The following is an 18770-nucleotide window of genomic DNA, read 5'->3' as shown; positions in this document are numbered from 1 at the left end:
TGAAATGTTAAAGGGACTTATTTAACAAAAAGAAGATCAAAACTATGAACATTAAAGTGGCAATAAATTCACAACTATCAACAACTGAATAAGAAAAAGAAGATAAAAAAATATGAACAGTGAAAGGACAGCAAACTCACAGTTATTAAGAACCACACCTAAAACAAAAGCAAACTAAGAGGACAGCTAGATCAGGAGTGGAACCATAGAAATGAAGATCACGTGGAGGGTTAGCAACAGGAGAGTGGGAGGAGGAGAAGGGGGAGAAGATATAGAGAGTAAGTAGCATAGACAGTAGGTAGAAAATAGATGGGGGGAGGGCAAGAATAGTATGGGAAATACAGAATCTAAAGAACTTGAGACAAGTGTTCATGAACTAAAGGGGGGAATAGTGGGGGAGGGGTGTGCAGGGTGGAGGGGAATGAAGGGGGGAAATAGGACAACTGTAATGGCATAATCAATAAAATATATTTTAAAAAATAAAAAAAAGAAAAAGAAAAACAAATTAAGCAAACAAGTAGAACACAAACAGAGTCATAGATATGGAGATCATTTGGAGGGTTATCAGTTGGGAGGGGGAAGGGAGAAAATGGGGGAAAAGGTGTAGGGATTAAGAAGTAGAAATTGGTAGGTACAGAATAGAACAAACAGTACAGGAAATGAAGAAGCCAAAGAACTTACATGCATGACCATGGACATGAACTAACAGGAGGATTGATGGAAGGAATGGGGGGTACTGGGTGGAGGGGGGCAAAGGAAAAAATTGGAACAACTGTAATAGCCTAATCAATAAAACATATTTAGAAAAAGAAAAGAAAAAAGCATTTTTTGTCTGGAGAGTGATGGCGTGAGGTGGGGGTGGCTGAGAACAGGCACACAGTGACTCTGTCCTACACTAGAGTGACAGAATGTTTCTACTCCTGGTTCCCTTGGACTGTGTGGAGCACTATAGATTGTTCAGTATTTTCATGAGATTATTACAGAAGTTTTGTAAAAAAGAAAGGGGATCAAAAAAGTCCAGGGGATAATGGAGTAAGCCTAATAAGAGCTGGCATGTTTTGGGACTGCCTGAACAGAGGAAATGCCAAGAGATGTGTAGTGGAGTCTCTTTTGAGCCACAAATCTTGGTCTCAGGTGTCCCCTCAAGTGCTATGAACACTTAAGTCCTTGCTAAGATCTTGTTGGCTTAGGTGAAATGCAGAGGTCAAGGGAAAGAGAGCTTGCCTCTGGTTCTGAGCTTTTAAACTCACATGAAATGACATCATTAATATCATCACCTGGTAGACATGTTGGGCAAGTTGGTAGATTTGGGAGAGAGCTGTGAGTATTATTCTGTTCTTTAGTACACTGTGCTAATTTATGGTTCTGGACTAGAGCTGCTTCTGCCGCAGTGTGAAGTTGTTTCTGATGTGGTTTTGCTTCTTCTTGCAGGAGTGAGGAAGACATCGTCATCTCAGTGCATGACGACCAGGCTGATTGCTCCAGTCTCAGGTATGACCCACCATCGCTTCGTGCTTAATTACGAAGGACAGAAACCATCTGGGTCGGGGGCCTATAGTGTCTTTTCAAATTATAATCATTTGTTTTTGTGTATCACTTTTTCTAATAGAGTATCAGCTCCTAAAGGAAGTGTTATCTTGTCCACTTTTGAATATCCCATCCCCACCTCCCTGCCATCCAACCCTAGCATTCAGGACAGCGCCTTTTATATGGGGAATGCTCGATAAGTGACTATTGGATTAAACATTGATTTGCCCATCTCAGTATTCCCATTATAAACCTTCAGGAAGAGGTTCTAGATTTAGTCACCAAGGAAGTCATTGAGTGTCAGGGACACAGTCTTGGTCGTCAAGGTGGTTCTTGGTGTGATAGCAAAACCTTCATGCACAACCATTTCTTCACATTGACTTTGTTTCCAGCACTTTCTCATACATTTTATTATGTAATCTAAACAAGTGAAAGGAGGCTGATATTTCCCTCCTCATACTGTGGATGGAGAAACTGAGGCTCAGAAGGATTATGGCACCTCCGAGATAATAGAGCCACTGTGAGGCAGAATTGGGAATTTGTTTGACTGTGAAGTGCACTTGTTGGATAACATGCATCGTCAGGCTTTGGGGTAGGGAAAGACAAATCAGTCCCTGCCCCCATAATTTAGTCCACTGGAGGAGGTGGGCAAAAATAATAGATGACTATGCTCCAGTGCATTAAGTATCCTTTTACTAGAAGTAAACAGAGGATTCACTTTAAAAAATTGAGTAGCCCAGAGATGTTTCTGGGATGGATTCCTGAAGAAAATCACACATGGCACATGACTTGTTTTTTTGTGGGACTTAAGGCCAAGAAAAAGATGATGCTATCAAGCAGAGGGAACAACTTACTAGAAAACCAACAGAAGGTAGAAAAATTGTTCAAGTCAAAGGACCAGCAAGCCGTTTAGGATGTCCGGAATCCATAGAGGTGGGTGGGGGTGAAGAGGCCAGGAGTGGTAGGAAATGAAGCTCCAGAGATAAACAAAGACCCATTTAAGAGGGTTTGTATACCTTGCTAAGGAGTTTGGAATTTATCCTGGAGGTATGGGAAGACTAAAAGGAGGCCTTACCTTTTTCTCTGCAAATAATTACTTGTGTAAGTCCTCCTGAGGGTAACAATAGCTCCCATTTATTGGATTGTGGCCTTGAGTCAACTTTCTATGGTAGGCATTTCACGGAGACTGTTATCTCTGCAGGGTGGTCCTTCTCATGCACAGGGGTCAAGAAGGGGTGTGGCCCAGGCTCCATAACTGATGAAGGCAGGGGAGGATCCTTTGGGCTCTCTGCTTTTCGGAACATCATGATTATTCTCAGTGATGAGTGATCCCATTAAGTAGAGGCATAAGTTACATAACCTGTAGTTTTCTGTTTATGGATTCTGAGAAACCATTAATAGGTTGGAAATATATACACCTAAAGATGACTTTTGTATTCAGGTTTTATATTTATGTAATGAGGGAAAGATGCTGTTTGCTCCCTTCACCCACCTTTTATGCTTTTCAAATCAAGGAGGCAGCTGAGATGAATAAACTTTGGGCACCTTGAAAATATAATACGAAAACAAAGTTTCAGGTATTATTTTAGGAATGAATCTATCAAAAGTCATTTTAGATTTGAAAAGTCACTTTTTTTCTTATTTGTAAGAAAGACAAATACGGTGTCGTAGAATCCTCCTTGAATGAGGAACATTCAGGTTACTGTAAAGGCAGCTGTCCTTCCTCCATCTCTCACTCGGGAACCTACAGTGCGAGGATGAATAGTGCTTGTTTTTAGCAAGATGTCGGGGAGAAACATTTTCCCTTCTTTTCTTCTACGGTTTTGGCTGGTCTAATAGTTGGATTGACATATGGCAGATTAAAAGGAGAAAAACAAATTTAATTCGTACATATGGGAACCTCAAAGATATGAGACTCTTAGGCAGTCAGGTAATGGAGGCTTATATTCTCTTCTGACCTAAGGAGGAGGGCAGGGTTTTGGGGGTCTCAAAGGGGAGGAAGACAGTCCCCAGGAAGGTGAGAAGAGCAGTTCTGTAGTGAACAGATATTTGCCAGGCCGTGCAGATCCGTCTCTGATATAACAAGTTATCTTTGGGATTAGCTCTCTCCTGCTACAGACATTCAGTGTAAGTTCTTTTAGACAGTTAAGGGGAAGGTCGAAAGCCCTTCTTGAGTCTCTTGTCGGGCCTTGATTGTCTGCAGTTCGAAATGATCAGCATGCCAACGTGGCACATGGTAGGGTCATGCAGTCTGCTGTCCCTCAGAGAAAAATGCCGTTCGAATAACTAGCGTAGTCTCAACTCATGGTTTAGTTGTAAACGAACGTAAGAGAAAATATTAGCCAGTGTCACTGGCACTGGTTTTTTTCAGTTACTAATATTGAAAAATTGTTTCATTTGTTTGGTTCTCCTTTGCCAGATAACACTAAGTTTGACCTTTTTGCTGGACAGGGGCCTGTCCCTGAGTGGGTCTGCCTAGAGCCAGCTGTAGCGAGTGGGTTCTTGACGTCATGTAGGAAAGATTTCACAACATGAGTCCAGGTGACTATGAGGGTATGTTTGTTTAAGCTGGGGACAGTGAAACAAGGAAGGGCTTAGTGTAGAAGAGGCAACAGGAGAGCCTTGGCTGAGCTGTCTTAGGTCACTGGGAAGTCAGAGAAAACAGGCTTTGGGGACAGGTTCAGAGGATTAGCCTGGCACAAGATGCCAGCCCATTGCCTTAGGGTTTCAGAGATAAGTGCCTGTGAAGAAGGAAGTGGGGGAAGGGAGATGAAGGGAAGGGAACATATGGGCTGCTCCCAGAGAGAGAGCCAGAGCTAGCAAGCTGGTTCCTTTGTCTTGAGGTTTCTACCGCTCTCTTGCAGGTGGAAATCTTAGAGGGGCGTTTCAGTAGAATATTCATTAGGTCTCCCAGTGTGCCCTTTCCGGGGTCATGGTCTCCTCTGATTGGTCAGTGACAGGGCAGGGGTCTTTATTCATTGCAGTTGGTTCTGGGCAACTCCTACCTGGTTTTGCTGCTTTCTGGGCCTGGAGCTGAAACACTACTGAGGCCTAGATGTTATCTTTAGAGGGGGTGATCTTTTTTTGTATCTGGCTGTAAATTGCCCGGCCATTATGTTCAACTCTCTGTCTCAGTTTCCCTGTTCCACTTGCCAAGAAATTTTCCTAGCTTCTCACTATCCTGTCTCAACCTGAGGCTTAAGTGTAACTCTTATCATAATTTTATTTCCACACTTGCCACCTGCATCCTGGTCGTGCTCCAGACTTCCTATACCGATGTTTGCTTTGATCTTTTCCCAGAAACCAACTGGAGCACATCCTCCCAATATCAGTTCAGTGAATTGAATGCCTCTTATTTGCAAAAAGATATTTTGAACAGTGTACGTAGAAATCCTTTCTTTGTTGGTCTTGTCTCTCGGCTTTATGTGTCCTTGAGTCATGAGGAATTCTGGTGAGGAAGCAGGAGAGTAAAACACCAGCTGGGGCAAGTGGCTACTCCTAATCTAGTGCCCGGTGATTGCCAGTGGGTGAAGGATGATGACATTGATCGTATGAAGAAATGCCCCATTTGGTTTTGTCTGTGGTATTTGCTGGAGTCTTAGCAAAAGAAGAAAACAAAATGCATCCAGATCTAAGACCGCTAAGTAACTTTGTTATTTTGTCACTGTTTTTGAGGAAATAAAAATGGCAGGGTGATGTTCTATTGAATTTGATTGGTGAGTGAAAATTAAAAGTGTCATCCCAGCTCTGAATGGACGCGTGCAGTGCTAGCCCATCCCCTCTTCTCCACAAGTCCACACCGACAGAACCCAGAGAGTGGGATCGTTGACTTTGCACTGAGGACGCTGGGCAGATGGCTTGGCTGGGAAAAATTTGACCCTTGTCTTAGATTTAATTGGGGTAGTATATATCCTATTAAAATAGGCCCCATTTAACTTTGGAATGTGTCTGAAAGTTGTAGAGAGGTGATCGTAGACTTGTCAGTGAGGAGAAAGCACCATACCTGAACCAAGGACACATGCGTGAGAGACTGGAGACCTCCCTGACCACTCAGGTCTGGGCGAATCAGCCCTTTATTTAATCTCTGTGTTTTAGAGTCTTAATCTATGAAGGTGAGATGACATTATCTAACCTGAATACATTATTATTAAAATATGATTAAAAACATGCTATACATGAAAGCTTCTTAAAGTAGAAAATTAAAAACTATGATTGTATGTGCAACCTTACTACTACAAAAAGTATGTATTCATTAGCAAGGATTGGCAGGGACTGTAGAGTAATCTAAGAAGTGAAATCCACATTTTTCAAATCCTGGTTCCTGCGAAACTGGCTCGGTAGACACTGAAAATGTTGTTGCTAGGTCCGTATAAGTAGAGCAGCAATGAGGATGGCCAGTTCCTCTTTGCCACAGCAATTCGTTACTGTTTGTGGTGCTGTCTAAATTGGGTCTTTCTCGTTTTAGAGATGAAGACAACAAAGAAAATTACCCTGACACTGAGGCTCTTCTAGAGGAGCCCGAGCCGTCCCGGGAGCCCCAGCATGTAGAGCAGACCGTGCTGGTGGACGGCGTGCTGCGACCCAGCATGGGCAACTTCAAGTCCAGGAAACCCAAGTCCATCTTCAAAGCAGAGAATGGGAAGAGCCACGGAGAAAGTCAGGTAATGGGTCCACGCCTCCGGCCTTTTACAAGATAGGTGCTTCTCAGGCAAGTGCACTGTTCTAGCAAATGTTTTGAGTGTGTTATTTTGCAGGAGGTGATGAACGTGACTTGTCATCGCACGTACTTGCCATCCTGAAATAGAGGGGCGTTCTCACTGGGGAGTAGTGGAGTGCTCTGGATGGCCTAATACAGTGCCCATTCAAATTTATAGTCCTAAATACTGGACTTCGGCACCGATTTAGAAAAGCTCTTTATGGGGGAAAATAGAGGGGGAAGATCTTACTGTATTTTTCCCTAGCGCATGGATTTCCTGTACCAAACTCAGAGATTCTTCTTGACAAATGGACACGCTCGGGTTTACCTGGAACCGTTCGTTCTCCTTAGGTTGCAGTTTCCCAGCCCTGACTAAAAACACTCAAGTGTGTACAAGCCCCTTTGTTGTTTATATGTGGTGTCTGCTTCTTCAAGGCCAATACCCATTTAAATGAATGAGTGAGCACCTTTCCAGCTTGACTTAGGTAATAAATTTACATTGTATATATTCTAATTTTTTCTAGTTGGAAAGAGATATAGCAAAAAAAAAATGTGATTTTTTTAATCTTAAAAACTCCCCAAATAATTTATGATGCTTTTAAAAGAGATTACACAAATTAATCCACTTTAATCTTACTGGGAGGTTAATAATTCCAACACTGAGGTTATACCTGTAATGCACCTAACATAGTCTTTGGGACATAGATGCTTGATTAAGGTTAACTTTACTTTTTTGTTAACACTTAGCTGTTAACATTCAAAACAGTGTGGGAGCCTCTAAGTGTAATAAGTTAATTATGACTTTAAGTCCAGTCCTGTTAGCAAATGGGCACCAGGTGCTCTTCCTATTAGAATAACTTTGGCTTGGCAGTTTATTTAGCCTTGTAGTTTTCTTATTTAACCCCGTGATTTTTAAAATCTTATTTCTTTCTTGGTATTATGATCTCTTATTTTGTCCGTTAATTTTGCAATGAGATAAAATGCCTTCTGCATTCATGAAGTTGTGTTATGATGATCTTAAACTAAGTTGAATGGCAGAAAGAGATGAGTGTGAAATACCATTTAAGTTATGCTGATCTTGATACCTTGTCTAGTACTGAATATACCCAGCACTTGTTTGATTAGGAGCATGGTGTTAGGGAGCATAGGGGTACCCCAAGGGCTGTCTGCAGAGTCTGACTAACTTCAGAAAAGCTTCGGCCTTGAATCCCCTACTAAGAGTCACCTGTGACATTGTGGGCTTTTGAAGACCAGCTGTCTCTGTTCAAAGTGTCCTATTTTTTGTCATCCTTGTAGTCTGGCCTCACAGAAATTACACAGTCATCATTTGTAATAAGGTCCTAATGGCATGTGTAATTCAGGACCTGATGCCCATACACGGAAGATTTCCGGAGAGCCACGTGCTCGTTTGGTCCTCACTCAATCCAGCATTGGAACCCTACTCTGCAGGGGCAGTTTCTGGTGCGGTCCTGACAGCTCTGTCTACACACTGAGATGTTTCCCCTAATGAGGAAGAGAGCTTTATTAATATTATTTTAGGTTTTCTGTATTTAGGAAAAAAATTGAAACATGTTTCATACTTTTGGTTTTCTTGGGGGAAAGAAAATTAACATTGGTTGAGTACTGACCAAGAACTGAGCATCTAGAAATAATATTATTCGTAAATCAGCAAACACTTATTTGAGCACTTACTGTGTTCTGGGCATGTGCCATGTTTTACTACAATCCCATGGAATTAGTAGTATTATTTTGTACCAATGAAAAAACTAAGGGTCAGAGGAATTACATGTGTTTGATCAGATTTGGAATAACTTGAGCAGAATGTCCTTTCCATAAAAGGACAGCGTTTCTAACAAGAGGTACGCAGATCTTCCAACTGTGAGTGATTTACCGATCTCCTGATGCTCACACCTTAATTTATATATAAAACCTGTGATTTCACTCTGAAATTTTTTTCATTTGGTGATATATTAGGTTGATAAGCAGTAATTACTTATTTGGAAAATATTACTTTGAGAAAAAAAAGAAAAAACTCACAGACTCGGACAACAGTGTGAAGATTGCTGTGGGGAGGGGAGTGGGGGAAGTGGAGGAGGGTAAGGGGGGGTAAATGGTGATGAAAGAGACTTGACTTGGGTTGGTGAACCCACAATACAGTGTACAGATAGTGTGGTATGGAACTGTGCCCCTGAACCTGTATAATTTTGTTAACCAGTGTCACCCCCAAGAAATTGGAAAAAAAGAAGGATTACTTTGAGAGAATTTTCTAAGTATATTTTTCTTTTCTGCCTTAAAGCTTTGTGATGTGGGTCACCGATGCTAGATAAATGTTGTCTGAGTGCATGTGACCTCCACTTGGGATGTAAGTTCCGTGAGGTCAGTGATTCACTCCTTGTCTATCTTTGGATCTCCAGCCCTCAGTAAGCATTCAGCGTTATGTGATGAATGACTCAAAACTGCTAAGAGGGGTATATAGATGATTGGTATCGTTTTTTAAAATAAAATGTTAGCATATCTTTATTCAGTGGTGAACATTTACATTTTAAGAGAGGATATAATCAAGACTCACGTAGATAATGAAATAAACACATGTCATAGATTTTATTTTCAGCATTAATTGGAGAAGGAGTCAATAAGATATTACAACCAGTACAAAAGAGATGCAAAGTATCACATACTTGTAGTGTGACAAGGAATGCTAAAATAAATTTTAAAATGAACACAAAATTGGGCAAAACTTGCAATACCCATAGGGTGACAATCAGTTACCTTCCCTTGGACACAATTTGCATTTCCGTGGAGAGGCATTATCTGCATTGTCATCTGTTTCTACAGGTTTACTTCTATCTCTATAACCTTGCAAAATCGCCTAGTTACAGACAAAAGCAGAGGTTATTCTGATGGATGAGCTAGTCGGGACATCCACTAAATTTTAAAGTCTGTTACAATTTTTCCTTGCATTCTCCTCCTGCCCCCTACCTTCTTCCTTGTGATAGTGAGATATTCTTGATCACAAAATAAGGCAAGTCTCACTAGGTTTGGTATGGTTATTTACGTAGGTGTAGCAAGAGTGTTAATGTACCATATGCATTCTTAAGTATGCTTTGCAAAATCTACAGCCATATTCTATTGGATAATCGCAAAATTAACTTCTCTCTCTGGAAGTTTTCGTAAGAAATCTCAGATTGCACATTTACTGTCTCTATTATTTGCTATCCAAGGAGAAAGGAAACCAAGTTCAAGTAACTCCACCATATTTTACCTGCAGTATCTATACATCTGCATGACTTCTCCTCTTGGGGTCCCCAAAATAACCTTTGGTTCCTGGCCTGCCAGGGAGTGATGGTCATTACCACCTGTAAGGGTTGGGTACTGTAAGCTAGATGCCAGGCCAGTTACGCTAGAGGACTGTGTAGGCATTGGCTCATAAGTAAAGCCACATTAGTTCCTTAAAAATGGCTTACTCTACCTGATTCAATAAGCATCCTTCTTAATGTGACATTCAGGTTGCGTATCAGATTTTTTCCAGTTCCGCTCTGGTAAAAAGGAAAACAGATTATTGTTGAATATATGCAAATAACTCTATTCCATGAAAAGGAAGTTCACTCCATACGAATTTCTGAACTCAGTGAGATTCAGATGCCATTTTTAAAATATTCATTTTAGTTTGCATAAACAGAACGGTTTTCAAATGTAGGTTTTATTGTAATTCAGTGTGCTGAGGCTGGCAGATCAGAAGATGACTGCCATCTGGAAAGATCTCTGCACCCAGTTCTCAGGAGGAGTGGGGGCAGGCCATGCTGGCAGGGGCAACACCAGGAAGCACCAGGGTGGCCTGGAGACAGAGAGGGGCGAGGGGAACAGGAACAGGAGCCTTTCTTGTGGCTTCCACAGGGAAGGCAAGCAGGGTAAACTGGCTTAGGATTGGCTAGTTGGAAGAATTTCAGTGGACTCCGAGGTATAGGGCTATCTCTAGTTGTCGGGGGCCTGGCTCTGGGATGACTAGAGCAGAGGAATATTGCCTCCTGCAGTGTGTGAGCCAGATAAAGAAGGTGGTTCTGAGTGCAGGCTCTGGGCTGGTTAGTCTGTACATGAAATGCTAGCTCCTGGGCAAGTCATTTACTGTGTTTTCTAGCATTAAGAATCAGCCCGTCTCTTTCCAGTCAGCAAGTCAGCAAGGTTCTGGATACCAGAGAATCAAGAATACAGAAAATAATAAAATTAGTCAACATAAGAATCTATTAAGTTGTATGGCTTACAGATGGTTGAAATACAAAGAGAAAGGACTTGCCTATAAATCCAGTAAATAGAGCATTAAGACAATATTCACAAGAAATAATAACCACAGTAAAATTTCCCTTATCAGTCCACTCAGTCAGTCATATGTAGTTAAATCTTGTTCAGCTTGATCCTGCGTCAGCAGCACCATGAAGCCGTCTGCTTCTTCACTACTTTCCTGTAAGTCCTGACTCAACCCTTTGGTGTCATCAGATGCCTGGCCCCAGAGTCTGCCCTTTGCAGCCACAGTTGTTTCAAGTATCTGGGCCTTTACTGTGAGACTCTTGGGACCATTCTTCTTAGCTGATGTCACAGAATCTGACCTGAAACTGACAGTAGAAACTTCAGGCAGGCATCTGCGGGAAACAGATGTATGGATGACAGAAACTGGAAGTAGTTGTGGTTAATTTACCGCTAATAATTTTCAAATGTGAAAAGCCTGATGAGACTTCATAATAAGAATAATGTACAACATGACATGCAAAAACAAATAATAAAGTCGTTCTCCTCAAATTAAAAAAGTCTGAAACAGTTATGAATAAGCTTAGTTTAAAAGAAATCAGGGAGTTTATATCTGATTTTATGAAAATGGAGAAAATAATTTTTACGGATGAGAAATCTTGAGCTATAATATAATAATCATAAAAGAATATGCAAAAAGTTAAGTAAAAAAATTCATGAAGTTTGGTTTAGGTCCAAGACATCTGCATTTTTATTAAATTTGATGGGTAAGTCTGGTGTGCTTCCCCCATTGAAAGCCACTGACTGGCCTGAATGATGCAGATTCAAATGAAGGAGGTAAGGCGGTGGCCAGGTCGGAGTTTTAGGTAATAATCCCAGTTGTCACCGATAATACTGTGATGTTTTGGGGCACTGTCAGAAGAAAAGTTCCACGGGGCTGGAACAAATACAGAAATTGCCGCAACTCTTTCATATGAGTTTTGCTCACAGGGTAAACATGCACTGTGGTAGAGAGGTGGTTCTGTTTGTGAAGGCAGGCTGTTTGGGGAGCTGGAGCTAACGTTACAGATCCTGCCCGGAATTTCTTGCCATCCTCCAGACACAGTTCTAACTGGCTTGTTATGAGATTATCATTCCCCAAAAGCACCTGTGAAGAATCTGTGGACACACCTTTATAAACTCAAAAACGACCCTCTTTGAAGCTGAAAGGCATCCTTGTAAGAGTTTGCCATTTCTGGTTTTTCTTGTCACATAGTTTGTGTTCAGAACCCCAAAGTGGAGCTTCTATCTGATCCTAACGAGGTTGGGAGTAGGGATATGAGCAAGTGGGAAGGGGCCTGATAGTAACCATTGAAGTTTCTGTCTTTCTGACCAGCCCAAGTTACAGTCCGAAATTTCACTTCTGGAGAGTCAGATTCAAATCACACCTTGAGCAACTTTTTTTTTTTCTTGGTCTTGGCCACGTCTCTGAGAAGCAGCCATAGTTCAGTAGCAGAATCTGAGGTTCTGTGTGGATGTCTGGAGGTCCGGTTACAGTTTTGCACACACTATGAGTGATTTAACTGAGGAGGGCATTAGGCATAAATAGAAGTCCAGGAGCCAGGAAGGCAATGCAGGAATGTCTTTAAAGGAGTTAAGTAATTTGGAATAAGGAGTATGTTTATTTGAACCAAGATCAGCCGAGTTTTCCTTTCTGCTTGTTTATTCCCCTCTTCCCTAGACAATGGGCTTTGCAAAATATGGCTTTCATAAGCACCACTTAATGACCTGTCTCCTGAAAAGTCAGGTTATATTGATGCTAGTTCTAGTTTATTGATATGATGAACTTGAAGTTAAGAGTCATGAATTTGTACTAAACAGAAACTTTATCAAAGCAGAAGCTAGTGACAGTTTGCTATTGTGTGGACTGTCTTATTGGAAGAGACACTTTTTTAGGAAGAGAACTAATGAAAGGGAATAGGCCATATATGTTGTAATATTTTGTGGAAAGTAACACAGAATATGGAGGCAGGCAAAATGGGTGAAGATGGGCAAAATAGGTGAAGATGGTCAAAAGATACAAACTTCCAGGTATAAAATAAGTCAGTCCTGGGAATGTAATGTACGGCACAGTGACTATTACTAGTAATACTGTAATATTATAGACTGCATGTAACTAAAAATACTGTATATATTTGAAAATTGCTAAGAGAGTAGATCTTAAAAGTTCTCATTATGGAAAAAAATTATTACTGTGTGTGGTGATAGATGTTATCTAGAACTATTGTGCTGATCATTTTGCAATATACACATATATTGAGTCATTGTATTATATACCTGAAACTAATATAATGCTATAGGTTAATTATATCTTAATAAAAGTGTATGTGTGCTTTGTCATATCTCATTATGATTAACAGTGAGCTCTGGAGATTTCCTCCTTGCTCTAGAATATTTGAATAATTCTATACACCCACATTTTCTAATTATTGCATGTGACTACCACCCTTGATTAGTCTTGTTCTTGGTGCAATCACTACCTTTTCCCAGAATGGTTCATCTCAACTTGGTTTCTTGTATTCACACTTTTCTGAATGCACAATAGAAAATATATAAACCCACAGTTAGATTTTAAACATCCATATATATTAATATTCCTCTACTGATTAAAATAACAACCTGGTTTAAAAAAGTAATAGATTATATATGTTATAATGTCTTCTGACAGTATTGTTTTAGTATTAATCCCAGACTATTGGATTTGGTGATGACTGACTTGCTTAACAGAACCAGCTTCCGGTACTAGACCTCATAACTGTCCAGGGGATGATTAGATTTAGTGCTGGTGATGAAGTCTTATCATCTTCACTCCGTAGCAGCTGGCACCAAGCTGTGTACCTTCCTTCTGTCCTCCCTCTGGTGGCTATTTTAGCAGAAGACAAAAAGGAAGAGGCTATATAGAGAGCTTTTCAGCAGTGAGTCGTGCACTCTGGTCGTGCTGCTGACTCAGTCCCGTGGGAGCCCAACTGTTCAGTCTGGGGTGCACCGCATTAGGTGTCTTCCCCTGGGCACCAGTACCTGTGTTAAGAGGCTAGAAAGGAATTCAGGTCTGATCGTGAAGTGTACATTTTAATTTTTCTGCAGAAATAAAAACTTCCTAAACACTTTTCAGGGAAAAATAACCTAACTATGAAGTGTTTACTATATTTCCATTTTTAAATGTCCTTATTTATGTAAGAATAGTTTTTATTCTTGCTGTGTTAGACTGAATTAGATAAAAGACAATAGTGAATTCTGAGTCATTTCCCCCCCCCCCAAAAGAACAAAGGTTTTGCGTCCAACTATAGACCTACTTTCTGTACGTTTTTCTTTTCTTTTTTTTTTAAATATTTTATTTATTTATTTTCAGAGAGAGGGGAAGGGAAGGAGAAAGAGAGGGAGAGAAACATCAATGTGTGGTTGCCTCTCATGTGTTCCCCACTGGGAACTGGTCTGCAACCCAGGCATGTGCTCTGACTGGGAATCAAACCACGATCGCATGGTTCACAGGCCTGCACTCAATCCACTGAGCCACACCAGCCAGGGCCGTTTTTCTTAATATATTACTGAGCAAGTACAAATGGTAAAAGCAAGAAAGTCAGTATAGCTGAATGACTGAAATTGAGAGCATTGTAAAGCTAAAATGAACTTCAAAGCATTTCACTTTGTTTTCAGTAAGTGGAAGACTTTTAAGTTTTGAACATGCCTTTAAGGGCTTGCTTCTTGCAGTGTGTCAAGAGTGTGAAGTTACTGTGATTCTAACAATTGGTCTTCGTTAGATCATTGTTTCGACACATTGGTTTGTGATGCATTCTTTCCCTCGCCTGATTGTTGGAGGTCTGTCATAGAGGTTTACTTTCATTACTTTTAGCTATGGAGTCTTTGGAAGACTTGTGACTACTGGTCAGGAAGAAAGCTGGTTCTCTAGGCTCATTTACAAAGTTCCCCTTCACTTCTCCAGGAGTAAACTGGGGACAGAGCTCTGAGAAAGTCAGGGTCTGTGAAAGGGAGGTCATCTGACTCAGTATTTGGGTTTTCTGATTTATCATAATACGTCAGATTCCAAAACTTCTCTTTGAATAAACAACCAACCTGTTTTGAAATGATTAAGCTGATGAAAGCTATTTTCAGGGAGGAGCATGGAATGTCTGTAACATCACATTATTACTTAAAAAAAACAATCAACTTAAATACTGGCCTGATGGAATCTTAAAATAAAGTGATAGCACTCATTTGCCTGGGCATTAAATCTCAAAAGTTACAAAAATTGTCATTCTGAGAGAGTTTGTGTTCGAAACAACCCTAACTAATTTGAAATAAGTTTTTGATCAATGGGAAATTTGAAATTTTGGCATTAATGCTTGGGGATACATTATCTGGTTGACATTCCACCTATAACGGAGTTACAGAAAAATTCTCTGAAACAATGAACAAGGAGGCTTTGCATAGGTTCTCTTGAGAATCAGCGGAGGCTGGCAACAAGGGCCGACCTTATTTACACGCTCGCTGCCTGGAATGTTCGACAGAGATGTAGATGGCTTCCACGTAGCATGGTCTTGAAATTGTCTTATTTATTCCTCTTCCTCTGTATCTTTTGCATAGACAAACAATTCTAATTTAAACAATTTCCAATTTTCCCTGTGTAGTTTCAAAGACAGTTTCTAACATTATATAGCCTTTTAAATTCAGCCCGCACTCAAGAAGTAATAATGTGTGGAAAAAACAGTAACATCCATGTGACAGCTCTGTCCCTATTAGCACCTGCTGCCCCTCAGGGCTCCAAGACTTCCTCCCTCTACTAAGTTTCCTTAAAAAATCTCAGGGCTAATGAGTTGAATGGAGGTACAGTGAAGTGATGAGAAGCATGGTCTACAGGTCCAGATAGATATGGTCCAGATAGATATGGTCCGGAAGGAGATGCTCAGCCCCTTTCGTCTGTGTACTCTAAGCATCTACCTACTAGCTCTGTGTCAGTTTTCCTATCTGTAAAGTGAAGATAATCATTTGTATCTACCTTAAGAGTTTGTTGAGAATTAGAAGTGAAAATGATGTAACCTTACACATTTAGCAAGTTTCAAGGAGCTAAAATAATGCATAGAATGTTTTATAGACTCATTTGGCAGGTTATACACTAGGACCTCAATAATTGTCTATGTCCCCCGAGTGAGGCCAGGCTGGGCTTTGCTGCAGGAACAATAACTCCAACCTTGGTAGTTTAAGCCAATGAAAGTACATTTCTTGTATGTATTACATATCCATCGTTGGTCACCAGGAAGTGTTGGTTTGTGGTGGTCAATTAAGGACTCAAGCTAACTTAGCAGTCACAGTCTTGAACATTGCTCTTTGCTGAGAGGGAGTAGAGTTCTGGAGGTGTCTGCACTAATCATTAGAGACTTCAGTCCTGAAGCAACACACAGTATTTTTATTCTCTACTCATTGGCCACAGGTGGCCATGGGCTCCCCCCATAACCACAACCCCATTACACCAGGAACCAGGAAGTACAATCCCACGCACAATATGCCCAAAGCGGGAGAAGGAGACACTGGCCAGCAGCACTAAGGACTCCCCATCTCCCACTCAAACCAGCACGTAACCTAAAGCACGGAGTTAATCAGCCTTCTTCTCTTCTAGCCCTTCACAATGCTGAAGTATTGATGTTGTTAATACCAAGGACTAGAAGAAAGAAAAGAACATTACTAATTAGGCTGATCAAGTATTACCAAAGTATACACATACCATTATGCTATTGTTTGGAACAGGAATTGGAGTTTTACATAAGCATCCCTTCACTTAAACACCTGCTTCATTATTATCAGAAAAAAAGAAGTAGGGTTAGTTATTGATTGCTTCCCTATTGCCAAATGGAACTTCAGAGTGCCTTAATTGTTATTTTACTTAGGAACAATTGTGCTCTTACACTTGCCAGAAGATGGTAGTGACTTTGGGTTATGCTACCTAAACCTGTGAGGCTGTAATGAAGAGATTTTTTAAGTTGGTTCAAAAATAATACTTTCTGTAGAAAGTGGATTTGACCATTTTAAATATTGTCAGATGTGAGAGCTGGGTTTCTGCATACACACAGATATGCAAATTCTCCTCGTGTACTTGGTGATATTTATCCAAGATTAGGGTGTTCTTTAGGCAAAGAAAACAGCTTAGCAGGGATGTAGACAGCCTGTTTCAGAGCTTGGAAGCAAAGCTGTCTGGGAAGTCTGGGCAGCAGAAATGTAATGAAGCGACATTTTGGGTAACTAAGGATCGCCAATCTAAACTTTATCAAACATGGTTAAATAGCACTTTGGGACTGAGACATAACATATCAACCTCAAGTCTGCAATTTTAGGCTCATTTTGCAAGAGCTATAGCTGCCAGATAAAATATGGGGTGGCCAGTTAAATTTGAATTTCAGATAAACAATGAGTGATTTTGGAGTATAAGTATGTCCCATGTAGATATGGCTTTAAACAGGAGTGGGAGTGTTGTGTAAGCAAACATTATTCCTTGTTTATCTGAGATGCATTTTGAACTAGACATCATGTGTTTTTATTTTCTAAATCTGGCCACAGTATTAAGAATGAATGGCATGAACCTTTAACCTCCTTCACCTTCTCCTCCAGGATGGACCAATGTAGCCTGAGAACATTGGGATTATTTTTGTTTGACTCTTCTAGGAGAGCTAAAGAAGGCATAGGAAGCAAAGTCGCTGGTTTATCTGTGCCTAGGTGGCTTATTGCAGTATTTATTTTACATCACTAGTGTTCAAACACATGAAATGCTGCAAAAAGCAGCCCACTCTCTTGGGATGACAAAGCCTTAAAAACTGAATGGAAGTACAAGAAAGTTTGAAAATCTGCCTTCAAAGTTTGCAGACCATTTATCTTGCTGGATCCTACTAGCCATGGGCAGTGACCATCATCAAGTCATTAGAAAGACTGACTTTGCTGAGACTGTTTCTGTGTTAAAATGATAAAAAAAAAAACCCCAAAAAAACCCCACATAACTGGTACCAGACTCAGACAGAATGATAGCATTGTGTTTTGCCTACTCATCCTACAGGAGATAAAGCCAGACAGAGGATTGCTGCCTTCAAAAGAATTGCTCTAGGCTGTTGCCAGTGTCACGGGCAAAGATGGCTTTACTATTTTAAGTACTATTTTATTATGTAGTTGACTCCAGGCACAGGTAACTGGTGGTCTTTGAATTATCATGATGGAAATTTGCCTTCCTAAACAACAAAGCCCAGTGCTTGCTTCTGTTACGAATCTTTTTTTAAATAACTAAGCCCTCTACAACTTTACTACTTAATAAATTGTAGCCACAATTAGGGACTTTCTTGCAGGAACAAAGATGTTCAGCTCTGCTTCTTTAGAATGTTCTTTAATGTGCTGAGTAACAATGTTACCATGGCTGTTCTTGGTAATGTTGTTGCCATTTGACAGGGAAATTTCCAGTAGGAAAGTCATCCCAACCTTAGATTTTCAGGCTTTTCAGCTGTAACTGACATTAAATAAAGGGATACTGTCAAGGTTTAAAGCTCCCTAATCAATCTGCCATTGTGGTGGTGCTAAGCGGCTTGCTTTTAGTTTGTTTTATTCTAGGAAACACTGACTGTACTGAAGGTATGACCTAGCACCAGATTAAAAAGCCACCAGAGGAAATTGTTGCATATTGTGTTTATGGATCCACAGGAGGGCGTCATTCCCTCCCACCTCTTCTCTCTGCCAGCTTCCCTCTCCCTGTCGCCAGCTGTCTTCTCAGCTGTGTCACAACTGACATTTGATTATGAAACCCGGAGAGCTGGTCCTCTGAAGACCCAGATTTCACTCTCTGTAAAAGACAAAAGGACTGGACAAAAGGCCAGTTAATTCAGCTCTAAATAAGAAATAGGCTAATACTCACAATTTAAGCCTCCTTTTAACATTTTGTTTATTTTTTATTGGTTACTAATAAAGACTTTGACAGCTATGACCTTTTCTACCTGGTGTAGAACATCAAGATAGACATAGAAATAGAAAACCTAACACCTACTGAATTTCTAACTCTCCCACTGCCACCTTATGCTAAAAAGCAGGATGGGAGCTCAGTGTACTCGTTCTGAATGGGATGAGTCTGGAGGAGTCAGGGTCGGATGTTGGAGCTGCGCCTGTGCTGTGTGCCCAGGGCAGGCGTCAGTGAGCTCTGCTGCCGTGGGTGCAGCCTGGTCTCCAGGGTGTAGTGACAAGTGAGGGGCCCAGGCAGGCAGTCTCCCAAGAGGTAAAAAACCCAACACAGAGGCTGGGCTGTGCTCAA

At 40.8% G+C, this 18770-nt stretch overlaps 1 protein-coding gene across 5 annotated transcripts in view; it reads left to right on the top strand.

Annotated features, from left to right (window-relative positions):
* The window catches only part of FAM13C (family with sequence similarity 13 member C), a 126011-nt gene that overhangs the window by 7537 nt on the left and 99704 nt on the right, over positions 1–18770 (top strand). For 4 of the 5 annotated variants that reach the window (XM_053663996.1, XM_037139927.2, XM_037139926.2 and 1 more), the window contains 2 exons: positions 1432–1491; positions 5993–6188. In XM_053663996.1, coding sequence (XP_053519971.1) covers positions 6114–6188 — 75 coding nt within the window. In that variant the 5' untranslated portion in view covers positions 1432–1491; positions 5993–6113. Of the gene's footprint in view, positions 1–1431; positions 1492–5992; positions 6189–18770 lie in introns of those variants that run through there. The other variant, XM_053663995.1, reaches the window with a different exon arrangement.

Source organism: Artibeus jamaicensis, unplaced genomic scaffold (assembly GCF_021234435.1).
Source record: "Artibeus jamaicensis isolate MK-2021 breed Jamaican fruit bat unplaced genomic scaffold, CSHL_Jam_final contig_332, whole genome shotgun sequence".
Lineage (NCBI taxonomy): Eukaryota > Metazoa > Chordata > Mammalia > Chiroptera > Phyllostomidae > Artibeus > Artibeus jamaicensis.
This window is presented reverse-complemented; position numbering and strand designations above follow the sequence as displayed.